This window comes from Mya arenaria, chromosome 14, assembly GCF_026914265.1.
Source record: "Mya arenaria isolate MELC-2E11 chromosome 14, ASM2691426v1".
NCBI classification, from domain to species: Eukaryota; Metazoa; Mollusca; class Bivalvia; order Myida; family Myidae; genus Mya; species Mya arenaria.
In genome coordinates, this window is record NC_069135.1 from 21,479,635 (window position 1) to 21,493,741 (window position 14,107).

General features: G+C 36.3%; 1 protein-coding gene across 1 annotated transcript in view; it reads right to left on the bottom strand.

The window, feature by feature from the left end:
• Window positions 1-14,107, bottom strand: part of LOC128215783 (adhesion G protein-coupled receptor L2-like) — a 36,719-nt gene that overhangs the window by 2,486 nt on the left and 20,126 nt on the right. Inside the window, exons 11-25 of the mRNA XM_052922351.1 lie at window positions 11,565-11,672; window positions 10,699-10,797; window positions 10,160-10,280; window positions 9,691-9,840; window positions 9,205-9,274; window positions 7,659-7,785; window positions 7,365-7,426; window positions 6,921-7,044; window positions 6,584-6,693; window positions 5,405-5,504; window positions 4,977-5,145; window positions 3,668-3,734; window positions 3,465-3,525; window positions 2,970-3,055; window positions 105-231 (exon numbers count right to left, since the gene is read on the bottom strand). Of these exons, the coding sequence (XP_052778311.1) occupies window positions 105-231; window positions 2,970-3,055; window positions 3,465-3,525; window positions 3,668-3,734; window positions 4,977-5,145; window positions 5,405-5,504; window positions 6,584-6,693; window positions 6,921-7,044; window positions 7,365-7,426; window positions 7,659-7,785; window positions 9,205-9,274; window positions 9,691-9,840; window positions 10,160-10,280; window positions 10,699-10,797; window positions 11,565-11,672 (1,581 nt within the window). The remainder of the gene's footprint in view (window positions 1-104; window positions 232-2,969; window positions 3,056-3,464; window positions 3,526-3,667; window positions 3,735-4,976; window positions 5,146-5,404; window positions 5,505-6,583; window positions 6,694-6,920; window positions 7,045-7,364; window positions 7,427-7,658; window positions 7,786-9,204; window positions 9,275-9,690; window positions 9,841-10,159; window positions 10,281-10,698; window positions 10,798-11,564; window positions 11,673-14,107) is intronic.

Here is a 14,107-nt window from a genome sequence, read left to right on the forward strand (position 1 = left end):
TTAGGCAAATTAATTTTAGTTTATAATTAGCTTAATCCAACAACCTTTGCAATCCAAATACTTCATTTGCAAATAGTTTAACATTTTCATTAATAAATCATTACCTGAAGGCTATTAAAGAGACCAAAGATGTATTTTATGATTCTATCGTTCATCTTCAGGGAAATAAAGGCAAAAGACCATGCGACAGCGATCAAGATTATCTGAGTCCACAGGCCCTTCATCAGCAGTCTGTAAATACAGGATATCTGTTTAAGACCAGGCGACAGCGATCAAGATTATCTGAGTCCACAGGTCCTTCATCAGCAGTCTGTAAATTCAGGATATTTGTTTAAGACCAGGCAATAGCGATCAAGATTATCTGAGTCCACAGACCCTTCATCAGCAGTCTGTAAATACAGGATATTTGTTTAAGACCAGGCGACAGCGATCAAGATTATCTGAGTCCACAGGTCCTTCATCAGCAGTCTGTAAATTCAGGATATTTGTTTAAGACCAGGCAATAGGGATCAAGATTATCTGAGTCCACAGGCCCTTCATCAGCAGTCTGTAAATTCAGGATATTTGTTTAAGACCAGGCAATAGGGATCAAGATTATCTGAGTCCACAGGCCCTTCATCAGCAGTCTGTAAATACAGGATATTTGTTTAAGACCAGGCAATAGTGATCAAGATTATCTGAGTCCACAGGTCCTTCATCAGCAGTCTGTAAATACAGGATATTTGTTTAAGACCAGGCAATAGTGATCAAGATTATCTGAGTCCACAGGTCCTTCATCAGCAGTCTGTAAATACAGGATATTTGTTTAAGACCAGGCAATAGCGATCAAGATTATCTGAGTCCACAGGCCCTTCATCAGCAGTCTGTAAATACAGGATATTTGTTTAAGACCAGGCAATAGCGATCAAGATGATCTGAGTCCACAGGTCCTTCATCAGCAGTCTGTAAATTCAGGATATTTGTTTAAGACCAGGCGACAGCGATCAAGATTATCTGAGTCCACAGGTCCTTCATCAGCAGTCTGTAAATACAGGATATTTGTTTAAGACCAGGCAATAGCGATCAAGATTATCTGAGTCCACAGGTCCTTCATCAGCAGTCTGTAAATACAGGATATTTGTTTAAGACCAGGCAATAGCGATCAAGATTATCTGAGTCCACAGGCCCTTCATCAGCAGTCTGTAAATACAGGATATTTGTTTAAGACCAGGCAATAGCGATCAAGATTATCTGAGTCCACAGGTCCTTCGTCAGCAGTCTGTAAATTCAGGATATTTGTTTAAGACCAGGCGACAGCGATCAAGATTATCTGAGTCCACAGGCCCTTCATCAGCAGTCTGTAAATACAGGATATTTGTTTAAGACCAGGCGACAGCGATCAAGATTATCTGAGTCCACAAGCCCTTCATCAGCAGTCTGTAAATACAGGATATTTGTTTAAGACCAGGCGACAGCGATCAAGATTATCTGAGTCCACAGGCCCTTCATCAGCAGTCTGTAAATACAGGATATTTGTTTAAGACCAGGCGACAGCGATCAAGATTATCTGAGTCAGCAGGCCCTTCATCAGCAGTCTGTAAATACAAGATATTTGTTTTAGACCAGGCAATAGCGATCAAGATTATCTGAGTCCACAGGCCCTTCATCAGCAGTCTGTAAATACAGGATATTTGTTTAAGATTAGGCAATAGTGATCAAGATTATCTGAGTCCACAGGCCCTTCATCAGCAGTCTGTAAATACAGGATATTTGTTTAAGATCAGGCAATAGCGATCAAGATTAATTTTGTCCACAAAGCATTCATCAGCAGTTTATACAGGAAAACCATTTTAGACCAGGCGACAGCGATCAAGATAGTCTAAGTGCATAGGCCCTTCGTCAGTCATCTGCCAATAAGAAAAATAGTTTTAGACCCGGCGACAGATATCAAGATAATTTGGGTCCACATGCCTTTCATCAAAAGTCTGCAAAAAAGGATAAATTCGTTTTAGCCAGGCGCTAGCGATGAAGACTTTTTGGGTTGATATGGCCTTCATCAGAAATCTGCAAACACTGGAACGAAGTTTAAGACCAGACGACGGTAAGATTTGCTGGGCCCACAAGTCTTTTTTGAATAGTCGATCAAGACTTTTTTGGGTTCATATGGCCTTCATCAGAAATATGCAAACACTGGAACAAAGTTTAAGACCAGACGACGGTAAGATTTGCTAGGCCCACAAGTCTTTAATGAATAGTCTGCAAATACAGGAATACAATTTTATACCAGGCGGTAGATATCAACATTGCTTGCGTCCATAAACCCTTCATCAACAGTTTGCAAATACTGGAAAATAGTTTTAGATCAGGCGACAGCGATCAAGATTATCTGGACCCACAGGCTCTTCATCAGCTGTCTGCAAATAAAGGAAAATACCTTTAGACTAGGCGACAGCGATCTAGATAGTTGCTGTCCAAAGGACCTTCATCAGTTATCTTCAATCACAGGAAATTGCTTTAAGATTTTACTATCTAGGTAGTTAGTATTCATTAATATCCCTTCTCATTTCCGATAGCCCGATAAAGAAAATAGCTCGCGTGTTCGATTCCATTGCCTCGGTATAAACCAGTTCTGATACCCATTTTGAAAGGCCATGAGAAAGATCACCTGATAACAAACGAACCAACAAACTCATGGGAAGAAAAAAAAACAATCAGTTTTATCCAGAACAAAGATAGTGTGAGTACATTGACATAAATACATAACCAAAAGAACGATGAATTGTTATTAAACTAGAAATGCTTCAGCAGAAAGGACTTAGAATTATCAAAAGAGAGTTTGAGAGTTATTCGAAGATAGGGTATTGTTAAGAAAGTAAAGTATGCAAATGAAAAGACTAAATCGCTATCTAAGACTCAACATTTTGTTTGAAACTGAAACATTACTTAACGCTATATAGCTGGCAGAAATGCATTTACTACTGGCGACTTACATAATGGATTTATTGTTTTTCTCGGACTTGGTGTACGAGTTTTCATTATGTTCCTTTGCGGTAAATATCAGCACCATTATTGTAACCTGAAATATATTAATGAATGAACTTTTAAATGGTTTAAAGATATCCGTCGCAAACTTTATAACTGTCGATATGAAATAGTCGCTTTCCTATTTTTGTAATATTGACGAAGTTGACACATGCTGACTTTGACAAATTGAGATATGAAAAGTTGGTCAATAAGGGTAATGGCCAGTAAAAACTTCATTTATGCATCTCTACATCAGGAGTAATAGATGTACGTTTAAATATATTCCAATACATTAATTATCAAAGTAGAACAGCAAAACCAGCTTACATTTGACACAATTTCCAAAAAAAGACAGTTATATTCAGTTTTGAGTCCGATTATTTACAAACAAAAGTCATATAAAACATGAGTTTGCCGTCAACAGTAAATTTATATATAAATATATAAATGGTCGAAATTACCGCAATAATTCCTAAAGCAGGTCCTACAAACAACCACAGGTTATCCCATGATACCCAGCACCTAAAAAAACAAAAGTTAATTAAAGTTATAATGAAAGTTATGACAAACATGCTAGTTAAAGAAAATGGAAAACAATGTGTAGATGTTAAATTGATAGCTGGTGTAAATGAAACTCAATCCGAGGATAACTCTGAAAACTTACATATCTTTTGCATAATAGTTTTCTCCCTGTGATCCGACAAAAGAGCCAACCAAAACGGCCGGTATTACTGCAAACAAAGAACATTAGAACATATAAAACATGTTGTGTTCACGTTTTTCAAATATCGTTATTTCATTTACATTTTCTGTTTGATTTAACAGAATTCTGAGGAAAAAATGAATGGTGTATATAATTAAACCCGCGTATTTGCTGAGATACAACAGCTTTAGATCATCTTTTTACAACTAGGTAAATTAGAATTGAGTACTCAATTAAACAACTAAGAAATCATACCGTGATCGACGAATTTCATCGTCGATATCATATCAACAGGCTAAACTACTGTACCAACCGTACAGTATACAACCATAGATGTCAAACTTGTCCGTACATTGTCGAGAATTTGTATTCAAAGCGATATGTATGCCTTTGAAGGGTAAAAGTGGATGCATTGTGACTTTACAACATAAGCTAACATCCTGGTTCAGGGTCCTATGTGTTTACTAAAATCAGACTTATGTAATGATCGACCGACCGTGCCCACTCCACCCGTAGATGAAGATGAAGCCTCACTGTGTCCAGCATATGCTTTAGATGGGAAGGTAATCACAATGTCACCTTCACCATATTTGTTAACCTCAATAACCAAATTTCTTTATTCAATTTGATTCTTTATTTCCGGTAGTGCTCACTCCATCCAAGGATTTTGTACGACCCTTTGTTAAACCTGATTTATAAATGACCTGTTTTACTCACTCCATTCGAGGGTGTCATATTTTAGCTTTGACCCTTTGTTAAACATAAGCTAACATCCTGGTTCAGGGTCCTATGTGTTTACTAAAATCAGACTTATGTAATGATCGACCGACCGTGCCCACTCCACCCGTAGATGAAGATGAAGCCTCACTGTGTCCAGCATATGCTTTAGATGGGAAGGTAATCACAATGTCACCTTCACCATATTTGTTAACCTCAATAACCAAATTTCTTTATTCAATTTGATTCTTTATTTCCGGTAGTGCTCACTCCATCCAAGGATTTTGTACGACCCTTTGTTAAACCTGATTTATAAATGACCTGTTTTACTCACTCCATTCGAGGGTGTCATATTTTAGCTTTGACCCTTTGTTAAATTTGACTTATATTTGACCGGTGGTGCTCACTCCATCCTAAGAATTTGTATTTAAGCTTAACCCTTTGTTATGATTGATTCATAATTGACCGGTATTACTTATCCTCTCCGAGGATGTAGAAACTAAGCACTGACCCTTTTGTTATAATTCATATACAATGGACCTGTAGTACTTACTCCATCCGAGGATGTAGTATCTTAGCATGGATCCGGCCTCGCTGTGCCCATCGTGGGCGTGTGAAGAGTATGTGATGACTATGTAGAGGTTAAAAGCTTCGTTCATCAGCCACGAGAAATTGGCAAGAAAAAAGTAGTGAAGGCAGACGGCGAATATCTCACAAATCACCTGAAAGGGTACATATTTCAGCTACTATGAAGAAACTTGAAGCGTTACATAGTACTAACAAAGAAAGAGTCAATGGCATCATCTATTTATAGTAATTCCACTGCAAAAAATATCACACGCTTTAATAATCCTACTGTATTCGTCCACCTTGGGTATTTGAACTACAGAAAAATTAAACACTCATTAAAGCGATGCATCGCAAGATTGCATTTTTTTCCAGTTTGATAAAATGAAATTTGAGGCAATAACAATATTTCACCGTGTGGTCGTATCTCTCGATGCCCACCATGAACACCAGCTGGCCACAGACCACCGACATTCCGAGGTTTCGGTGTAAAGACGCTGTTGCTGATGACGTTCTGAAGTAGTTACAATTTTAAACTATTTGTACTGCAATTTAAGTCAATTTAATTATGTATCTAAAAAATACAGCACTTACGACAAGGATACGAGGTTTCAATTTTAAAGTTCTAAATTATATCAAGAAATGACTTAATTTCATGAAAGGTAGTTTGTGTAAGATCATTTGTCTACAACAGAGTATTAAATCCTTTAAATTATCAATAAAACGACCTTATTTAATGTATGTTTTATGATGGAAAAAAATGATCAACGGATAGAATATAGGTTCATGCAAAACATTGGTTTAAATTTTAATGCATTATTATTAGTGATAATAATGTTCCGATGATCGATTATAATCGAAAATCGATTGGTTGGGCCTGAAATCAGCGACAGTCGATAGTGTTTAGTTATAATCGATTATCGAAAAAAAAATAGTAAGTGTTCAGATGTTATCTTTAACAAAATGGCTGATGAAAGCCACAATGAGCAAGTAAATGAACTATTTTTTATACAACAACACTTAATAACTTCAATCATAGACATGAGGTATATGCATATAATGATTAAGAGTTTAATACTGTACATGAATAAAACTACAACTAGTATTTTAAGAACCGATTGTACTATCGATAATCGGTTACTTGAGTGGAACCGATCATCGATAGTAAAATTGCAACCGATTCCCAACACTAATTATTATGTTTAACTCATTTCACCTAATTGTACAATAATATTGTTTATCGAAAATATGTATATCACGTGTGTTTATTATTTACAATAAAATACGATTAAACTTACTCATTTGACCTCAATGATCAAAACAAAAACGGCCTTATTTTTTGTGTACAATACAATATTGACCCCATTGTGACGCTTTTCATTTGTGGAATTCGTGGCCACGTAGCTATTATTTTCAAAAAAAACAACATTAACATAGGCTAATATTTGTGTACCAAAAACATTCGTTTTGTTTTGATCATTTAAGTCATATGAGTCAATCATAGTAGTGCATGGAAAAAATATATGTATATGTTTATGTATATGTATCTTTGCATCGACCTATAATGTGCCTCTTTAAGTCCTATCAACATACTTGTAGTAGATGTGAAGTAAGCAGGTCGTAAGGCAGAGAGTTGCACTCATTGTACAACCAATGTAGGAAGCGAAGTTCATCAAAATCGGTCGCACTTCACCCTTGTTCCACTAAAATAAAGCAAACATGTAAACGTTGCTATTTTATCGTCATTTCGCAGCTGATATATGAGATGAAGTTCATACCTGTCATTGCAATTCTGTTTACATCAGTAACAAGGGAAATAACTCGGTGTTGTTATTGTTCAGCCCGTTTAATAAGAAAGGCATGAATTCGTTTTCAATAGTATTTTAATTGCAAGAAAATAATTACTGGAATACAATGTGGTTCTTCATACATTGTCGTTGTACATGTCAGTTGTTACTGCAAAGATGCCCGTTGATGCGCATGCGCACACAGCATCGTTCCCACGATCCTGTCTTAGCTCACAGCCTTCCGTCGTCCATCGCCAGTCAGTGATTCTAGGCAAACAGCATACAATGGTTCAAGTAAAATAGCAAACACGTACTTTCTTTTTTTCTATTATCTGTTCAGAAAGGCTATACAAGGTTTATGTCGTCTGCTAAATCATCCGTATTCAGACTTACCGATACTGGATATTGCTAAGGTATTTTTCTGAATTTAACGTCCGATTCAAATTGACGAAATGCCACTTATGTGGTAGACATTTACTTTAAGTATCTTACTCGCTGTTCACATGATTTTAAGAATTCTTAAACATGTAGATCTATTAGCAATTCCACAGGACAGACGATGAAATATTTTACTAACTTATACTTACTTTCCTGCCAGAATTGTCCCGTGTTCCAGTCGGACGCACTCTGGGTTGGATATGTTAAATGTCTGTAAAAGACGAACACAAATACAAGCTCGATATATTTCTGAAAAAACGCTTTCCAATATTATCATATGCTTGCAAACAAACAAGCGTTTGTGTGTATCTCACATAACCATTTAGGAAGCAATTAATTTGGATGAATGGTAGATTTGGTGTTTAGAGAGATGTTCAAAAACCAAAATGATCCAAAAAAGAAAACGATACTGGTATGAAGCAACTCAGGCCTACTATACGCACATCTAAGTAGGGCAAGGTAAACACAATGGGTGCGGTCAGGTTTGACCCCAGTCCCAAGTGTCCGGCATGCAGGAACATAGCGATGATTGGTGTGTTAAGGTTGTTCTCCTTGCTCTTCTTGCCAGTCCTAAAGGAAAGAAAAGACGATAATGTGTAATTTAGTTGCAAATATTGAAAACAATAAGTAAAGCCACAACGCTTTAGCCTACAAGAACATGACGATGATTGGCGAGTTAAAGTAATCGTTTTTGTTTCTAAAAGGAAAAACAAGGTAGTGTGCAATTTTCAAATGTTAGCATAATGAGCCGACTCCTAACTCTACAGCCTGCATAAACATGGCGATGATTGGATTTGTGTGATTGTATTGCTTACACTTCCTGATTGTTATTACAATGCGACAAGTGTTATCGGGCGGGTTTTTTATATGCTTTACAATTAATGTGCACAATGCTCACTGAAGACGTTCACATAAATAAATACGTTCTTTTGTTATTAAAACAAAACACAATACAAGAAATACTCGTTTGCATGCTACAGCGGGAAAGTTTGGAATTTTTTACCAGAAGAAATACGTAAGTCTAACACCGAAAAGACATTTAAAACCCGCTGTAAGAAGTTCTATTTACATCATCAATCGCAAAATCCGTTGTAAAAATTATATGCATAATTCCATGCATACCACAGGTATAGTTTATACGTATGTATTTGTTGAGTAAGGTGTTAAATAAATGTGTGACTGTCCTACTTACTCAATTAAACAATTTTGATGAGTTTTCTTGTTAACATTTAGGTACAAATTGATGTATTATTAAGCATTGATGTGTTAAATGAATGTATTATATTCATGTTTCTTTATGTTTTCGTATTACATTTTAATACGTACCTTTCTGAAATCCCATTCTAAGCATTTTACATGTTAAAACGATCATTAATTCTAGTTATAGGCCATGACGAAAAAATGTAATAATGTTTTTTTAACAATATGTATTTTTGCGGTATTGTTCAAAATGTGTTTTCATATTTGTGTTTTGAGTATTAATTATTTGCATCACATCTTATTTAGTGTGTGTGTGTGTGTGTGTGTGTGTCTGTGTATGTTCTTTCAGATGGCCGCATTGTAAATAAGACGTGTGTTATGTTTTTCATAATATGATGCCTATGTCTTAATGTGTTACCTTCTATAAATAAAGTTATTATTATTATTATTATTATTATTATTATTATTATTATTATTATTATTATTATTATGTCTTGATAATGAGATTCATAAGATTTAACGTACAGTTTGATCAGAATCAAAAACACTCGTCCAATCAGAATTTTCAGAGGTATGTCGTTAGACGCACATCTGAGACAAACACAAATGAGTGTAGAGCGAGAACTAAGAAACCAGACATGAACTGTAAATAACATTTTGTTTGAAAAAAATGATATGTATCATATTCGATGCGCATTCCGATTGTTTTCAATATACAATACTAAAATCAGGAACACGCCTTTAATGAAAGCAGCAAAAGTAGAAATGGGAAACAACTTGGCTACTTACGCCCTCAAGTCATGGTTGGGAAGCATGATTGTCATACCACGGATTCTCAGACCAGCTATCTTTATGAACGCTGAAGAAGAGAACAGTTTCGAGTTATTACAGCACTGTGGGTAATGGTCGTATTCTTTACTGCCCTTTGGTGTCAGATAGTATCAATCAGATCGCAGATCAGTGTATTTTGCTTTTTAACGCATGACCTATGTAATGCTTTATCTTTAAAGTTGCAGTACACAGTGAAGGCGGTACCCTGATGTGACAAAAATCAGGGGACGCAAAGTTTGGGATAAGCATGCAAGATATTCTTTTCACTAACCCATAAGACTCATGTTTTTTCAATATACAAAACAATAAAAGCAAATTACGTAAGCATACTCTACAGAAAGTGTCAAAAACATGACGTCATTCATTTAAGGAATGGAAGTTGAGTTGTAAATATTAGTTTATAAACGGAAACATTTCATGCATAAGTCCGTCCTGCTTTTATACCTGGAAGGTCAGATTCATTTGTCGATTGTATGATAGCTGCTGGCATCTCTATATGGCCGTATCGTGGTTGCACCCCTTGACGACCGTCCATTTGAGAAGGAAAAGTTGCCCCTCGAAACTCCTCAACCCATTGAGCATGTACGCTGAGTTCTAAAAGGAAACGAATTGTATAGGTGTACACCTTAGAATGAAAGCTTTAAACGAGCCATATCATGCATGTACCAGCGCAACATTGATCTCCAAAAATTATGTACGAAAATAAAGCAGCTCTTTTAGCTTGACAAACACCGTTACTTCAATAACATTAGGGAAACACTAAAGAACGTGAACTAGTCTCAAATAACATCACTGCAACAGTCAGGAGGAGATCCCATCAATTTTATTTATTATTGTTATTGAGAAAAGTATGTGTGTTTTATAAGAAATCATGGTCTATAGTTCTCAGGTATTTTTAGGAATTGTTTTTCACCTATCTTTTGTCTGATGGCATACAAATAAGCATCTTCAAAGCCGACAGTTCCGTGTATGTTACCGTCCGTGATCTGGTTTTGCAGAATTCTGGAAACCACGTGGGCAAACGTCTCCATCACCTACACGAAGTGGAATGAAAATAAATTATAAAGGATTAGGCAAAATACTAGTCAACGGAAAATTAGTGTTGTTGAAAACACGTTCTTGTATTAAGAAGGCTTTTTTTTTAAATCCATACAAGACATACACGTATTTTTCTAAAATAATACAAATAAACATCGGCAGATTATTGTTAATTGATATTTTTAATTTTTAAGACTAGTCAAAAACTTTATTGATTGGTTAATATTTATCCGTGTTTTATACAATTGACTCCAACTGATGATGCTGTTTTCCGACGTTGTAACTATCAACTACAAGACGGGATATAAATGAAAAACACTAAAATTGTAGACTTCAATACTCCACGATGGCAAAGTCGGTATATTCAAATATGATTTTATCTCGGCTCCATTATCGTTCATTTTGCAAGCAAACCTTTAGTAAGTTATCTCCCTCTGTACCGGGAGGTTGAGTGGCATTCCATCCAAGCTCGTGTTTCTCGCTGAGTAGGTTGTCAACCACATCACACACGATCTAAAACAGGACCAATATGAAGATGATATGAACAATAGTGACTCTCAGCTGGGTGGGCATCGCAAAATAAGAGATGATGTCACTCAAAACATCACGTTCTAAGAATGGAAAGGGAATTTATCTATACGTGTAAGTGTATGCAGTATAAATGACACTGCCTTCATGAGATAACTGCACAGTAAATAGATCATATGTGTTATACAACGAGACGTTGTAAATGGATAACGTTATTAATATGCGCACTGTATAGCTACGCCTTATGTACGAGGAATGATCCAAAGGAAACAGGATTGTTCTCATATAAAAATTGTTGAATTAATATACAAGACGCGGATGGTATTCGCAAACACTGAACATATTAATACAATAGTATGTACGGTACTAAACAGTTCTGAACAGGGGCACTACCGCAGATCCGGCGTGCGCCCGATACGTCGGAACGATGTTAAACGCGTCAATGACGCCAAACTATAGCTAGTGTCTTTCAAAATACTCGCCGCAACATTGAGTACACCGTTGGTATCGATGAAGCCATTTGTGTATCCATTCGTATTAAGCGCTATACATTTCTAAATTATATTTTGTGATATGAATAAAATAGTGGCCAGTCAATACGCAACTTATTAAACTTACTAGATTTAATAAATCTAATTAAAATCCTACTTGAATGATCACTGAAGACCTTCGTACTAACGCAATACCGTTGACTTCGGTTACTTAACCCATTTTTTTAAAGTTGTTAATGCGAGGTAATAGAGAACTCCGACCTGTATGAACTGTTTAGTTTCGTCCAACGTTATGAAAATCTGAGAGGCCTTGGCATAGTTAACCGTTCCATCAGACCACTGCTGCACCTTCAACACTATCATCTCAGCCTGAAAAAGTCAGCATATTAATGTTGATTGGACTCAAATATGTTATCTAAGCTTGCAATTGTAAACATTAAATGTGTTCTGACTCAAATAATTTATGTCAGTCTAAAATGACAACTATTGAAAGTTGTTAAGACTAAAATAGATAATCTCAGCCTGAATGTATCAAGAAATTTAAGTTGTTTGGACTCAAAAAGTTCGTCTTTGCATGAAAATGTCAACATTGTCAAGTTGTTCGTACTCAAATAGTGAAACTCAGTCTAAAATTGTCAACATATTGAAGCGTATCGGACTCAAATTGCTCGTCTGAGCCTGTAAATCTTAATATATTCAAGTTGTTTGTACTCATATAGTTCTTCTCAGTCTGAGATCGGACACAAGTTTTACATTTCAGCCTGAAAATGTCAACATAGTTATGTTGTTTGTACTCAGATATTTCACTTTAGCCTGAAAATGTCAACATAGTTGTTTTTTTATACTCAGATATTCCATTTCAGCCTGACTATGTCAACATACATGTACATGTAATAAAGTTGTTTATCAAAAAAATGAATCTCCGCCTAAAACTGTCAACAGATTGAAGTCGTAGATAGTGTTTGAAATGCAATTAACAAAACTCCGACTATTTGCGATCATCTCCAACATGTCAAGGACAGTTGCAATATCTTCAATGATCAAATACCTGAATATTGACGATCATCTGCAACATGTGAATGAAAATTGCAATGCCCACATTGACCAAATATCTAAATTATTGACGATAAAATTGAACATGCTAATACTAGTTACAACATCTGCAACTAACAAATAACAGAATAATGTCAAATACCTGAATATTGAAGATTATCGTCAATATGTCAATGAGTGTTGCAACATCTACAATGGTCGTCAAGTACCTGAGTATTTGGTCAAGTACCTGAGTATTGACGATCATCTCGAACATCTCAATGACTGTTGCAACATCTACAACGGGCAAGTACCTGAGTATTGACGATTATCTCAAACATGTCATTGACTGTTACAACATCTACAATGGTCCAGTATCTGAATATTGACGATCATCTCGAACATGTCATTGACTGTTGCAACATCTACAATAGTCCAGTACCTGAGTATTGACGATCATATCGAACATGCCATTGACTGTTGCAACATCTACAATGGTCAAGTAACTGAGTGTTGACGATCATCTCGAACATGTCAATGACTGTTGCAACATCTACAATGGTCCAGTATCTGATCATTGACGATCATTTCGAACATGTCAATGACTGTTGTAACATCTACAATGGTTCAGTATCTGAATATTGACGATCATCTCGAACATGTCATTGACTGTTGCAACATCTACAATGATCCAGTATCTGAATATTGACGATCATCTCGAACATGTCAATGACTGTTGTAACATCTACAATGGTCAACTACCTGAATATTGACGATCATCTCGAACATGTCATTGACTGTTGCAACATCTACAATGGTCCAGTATCAGAATATTGACGATCATCTCGAACATGTCATTGACTGTTGCAACATCTACAATGGTCAAGTACCTGAATCTTGACGATCATCTCGAACATGTCAATGATTGTTGCAACATCTACAATGGTCCAGTATCTTAATATTAACGATTATCTCGAACATGCCATTGACTGTTGTAACATCTACAATGGTCAAGTACCTGAATATTGACGATCATCTCGAACATGTCAATGACAGTTGCAACATCTACAATGGTCAAGTACCTGAATATTGACGATCATCTCGAACATGTCAATGACTGTTGCAACATCTACAATGGTCAAGTACCTGAATATTGAGGATCATCTCGAACATGTCAATGACTGTTGCAACATCTACAATGGTCAAATACCTGAGTGTTGACGATCATCTCGAACATGTCATTGACTGTTGCAACATCTACTATGGTCCAATACCTGAGTGTTGACGATCATCTCGAACATGTCATTGACTGTTGCAACATCTACTATGGTCCAATACCTGAGTGTTGACGATCACCTCGAACATGTCATTGACTGTTGCAACATCTACTATGGTCCAATACCTGAGTGTTGGCGATCATCTCGAACATGTCATTGACTGTTGCAACATCTACTATGGTCCAATACCTGAGTGTTGACGATCATCTCGAACATTTCATTGACTGTTGCAACATCTACAATGGTCCAATACCTGAGTATTGACGATCATCTCGAACATGTCATTGACTGTTGCAACATCTACTATGGTCCAATACCTGAGCGTTGACGATCATCTCGAACATGTCATTGACTGTTGCAACATCTACAATGGTCAAGTACCTGAATATTGACGATCACCTAGAGCAGGTCAATGACTGTTGAAACATCTAAAATGGTCAAGTACCTGAGTATTGACGGTCATCTCCAATATGTCAATGACTGTTGCCACTTTTA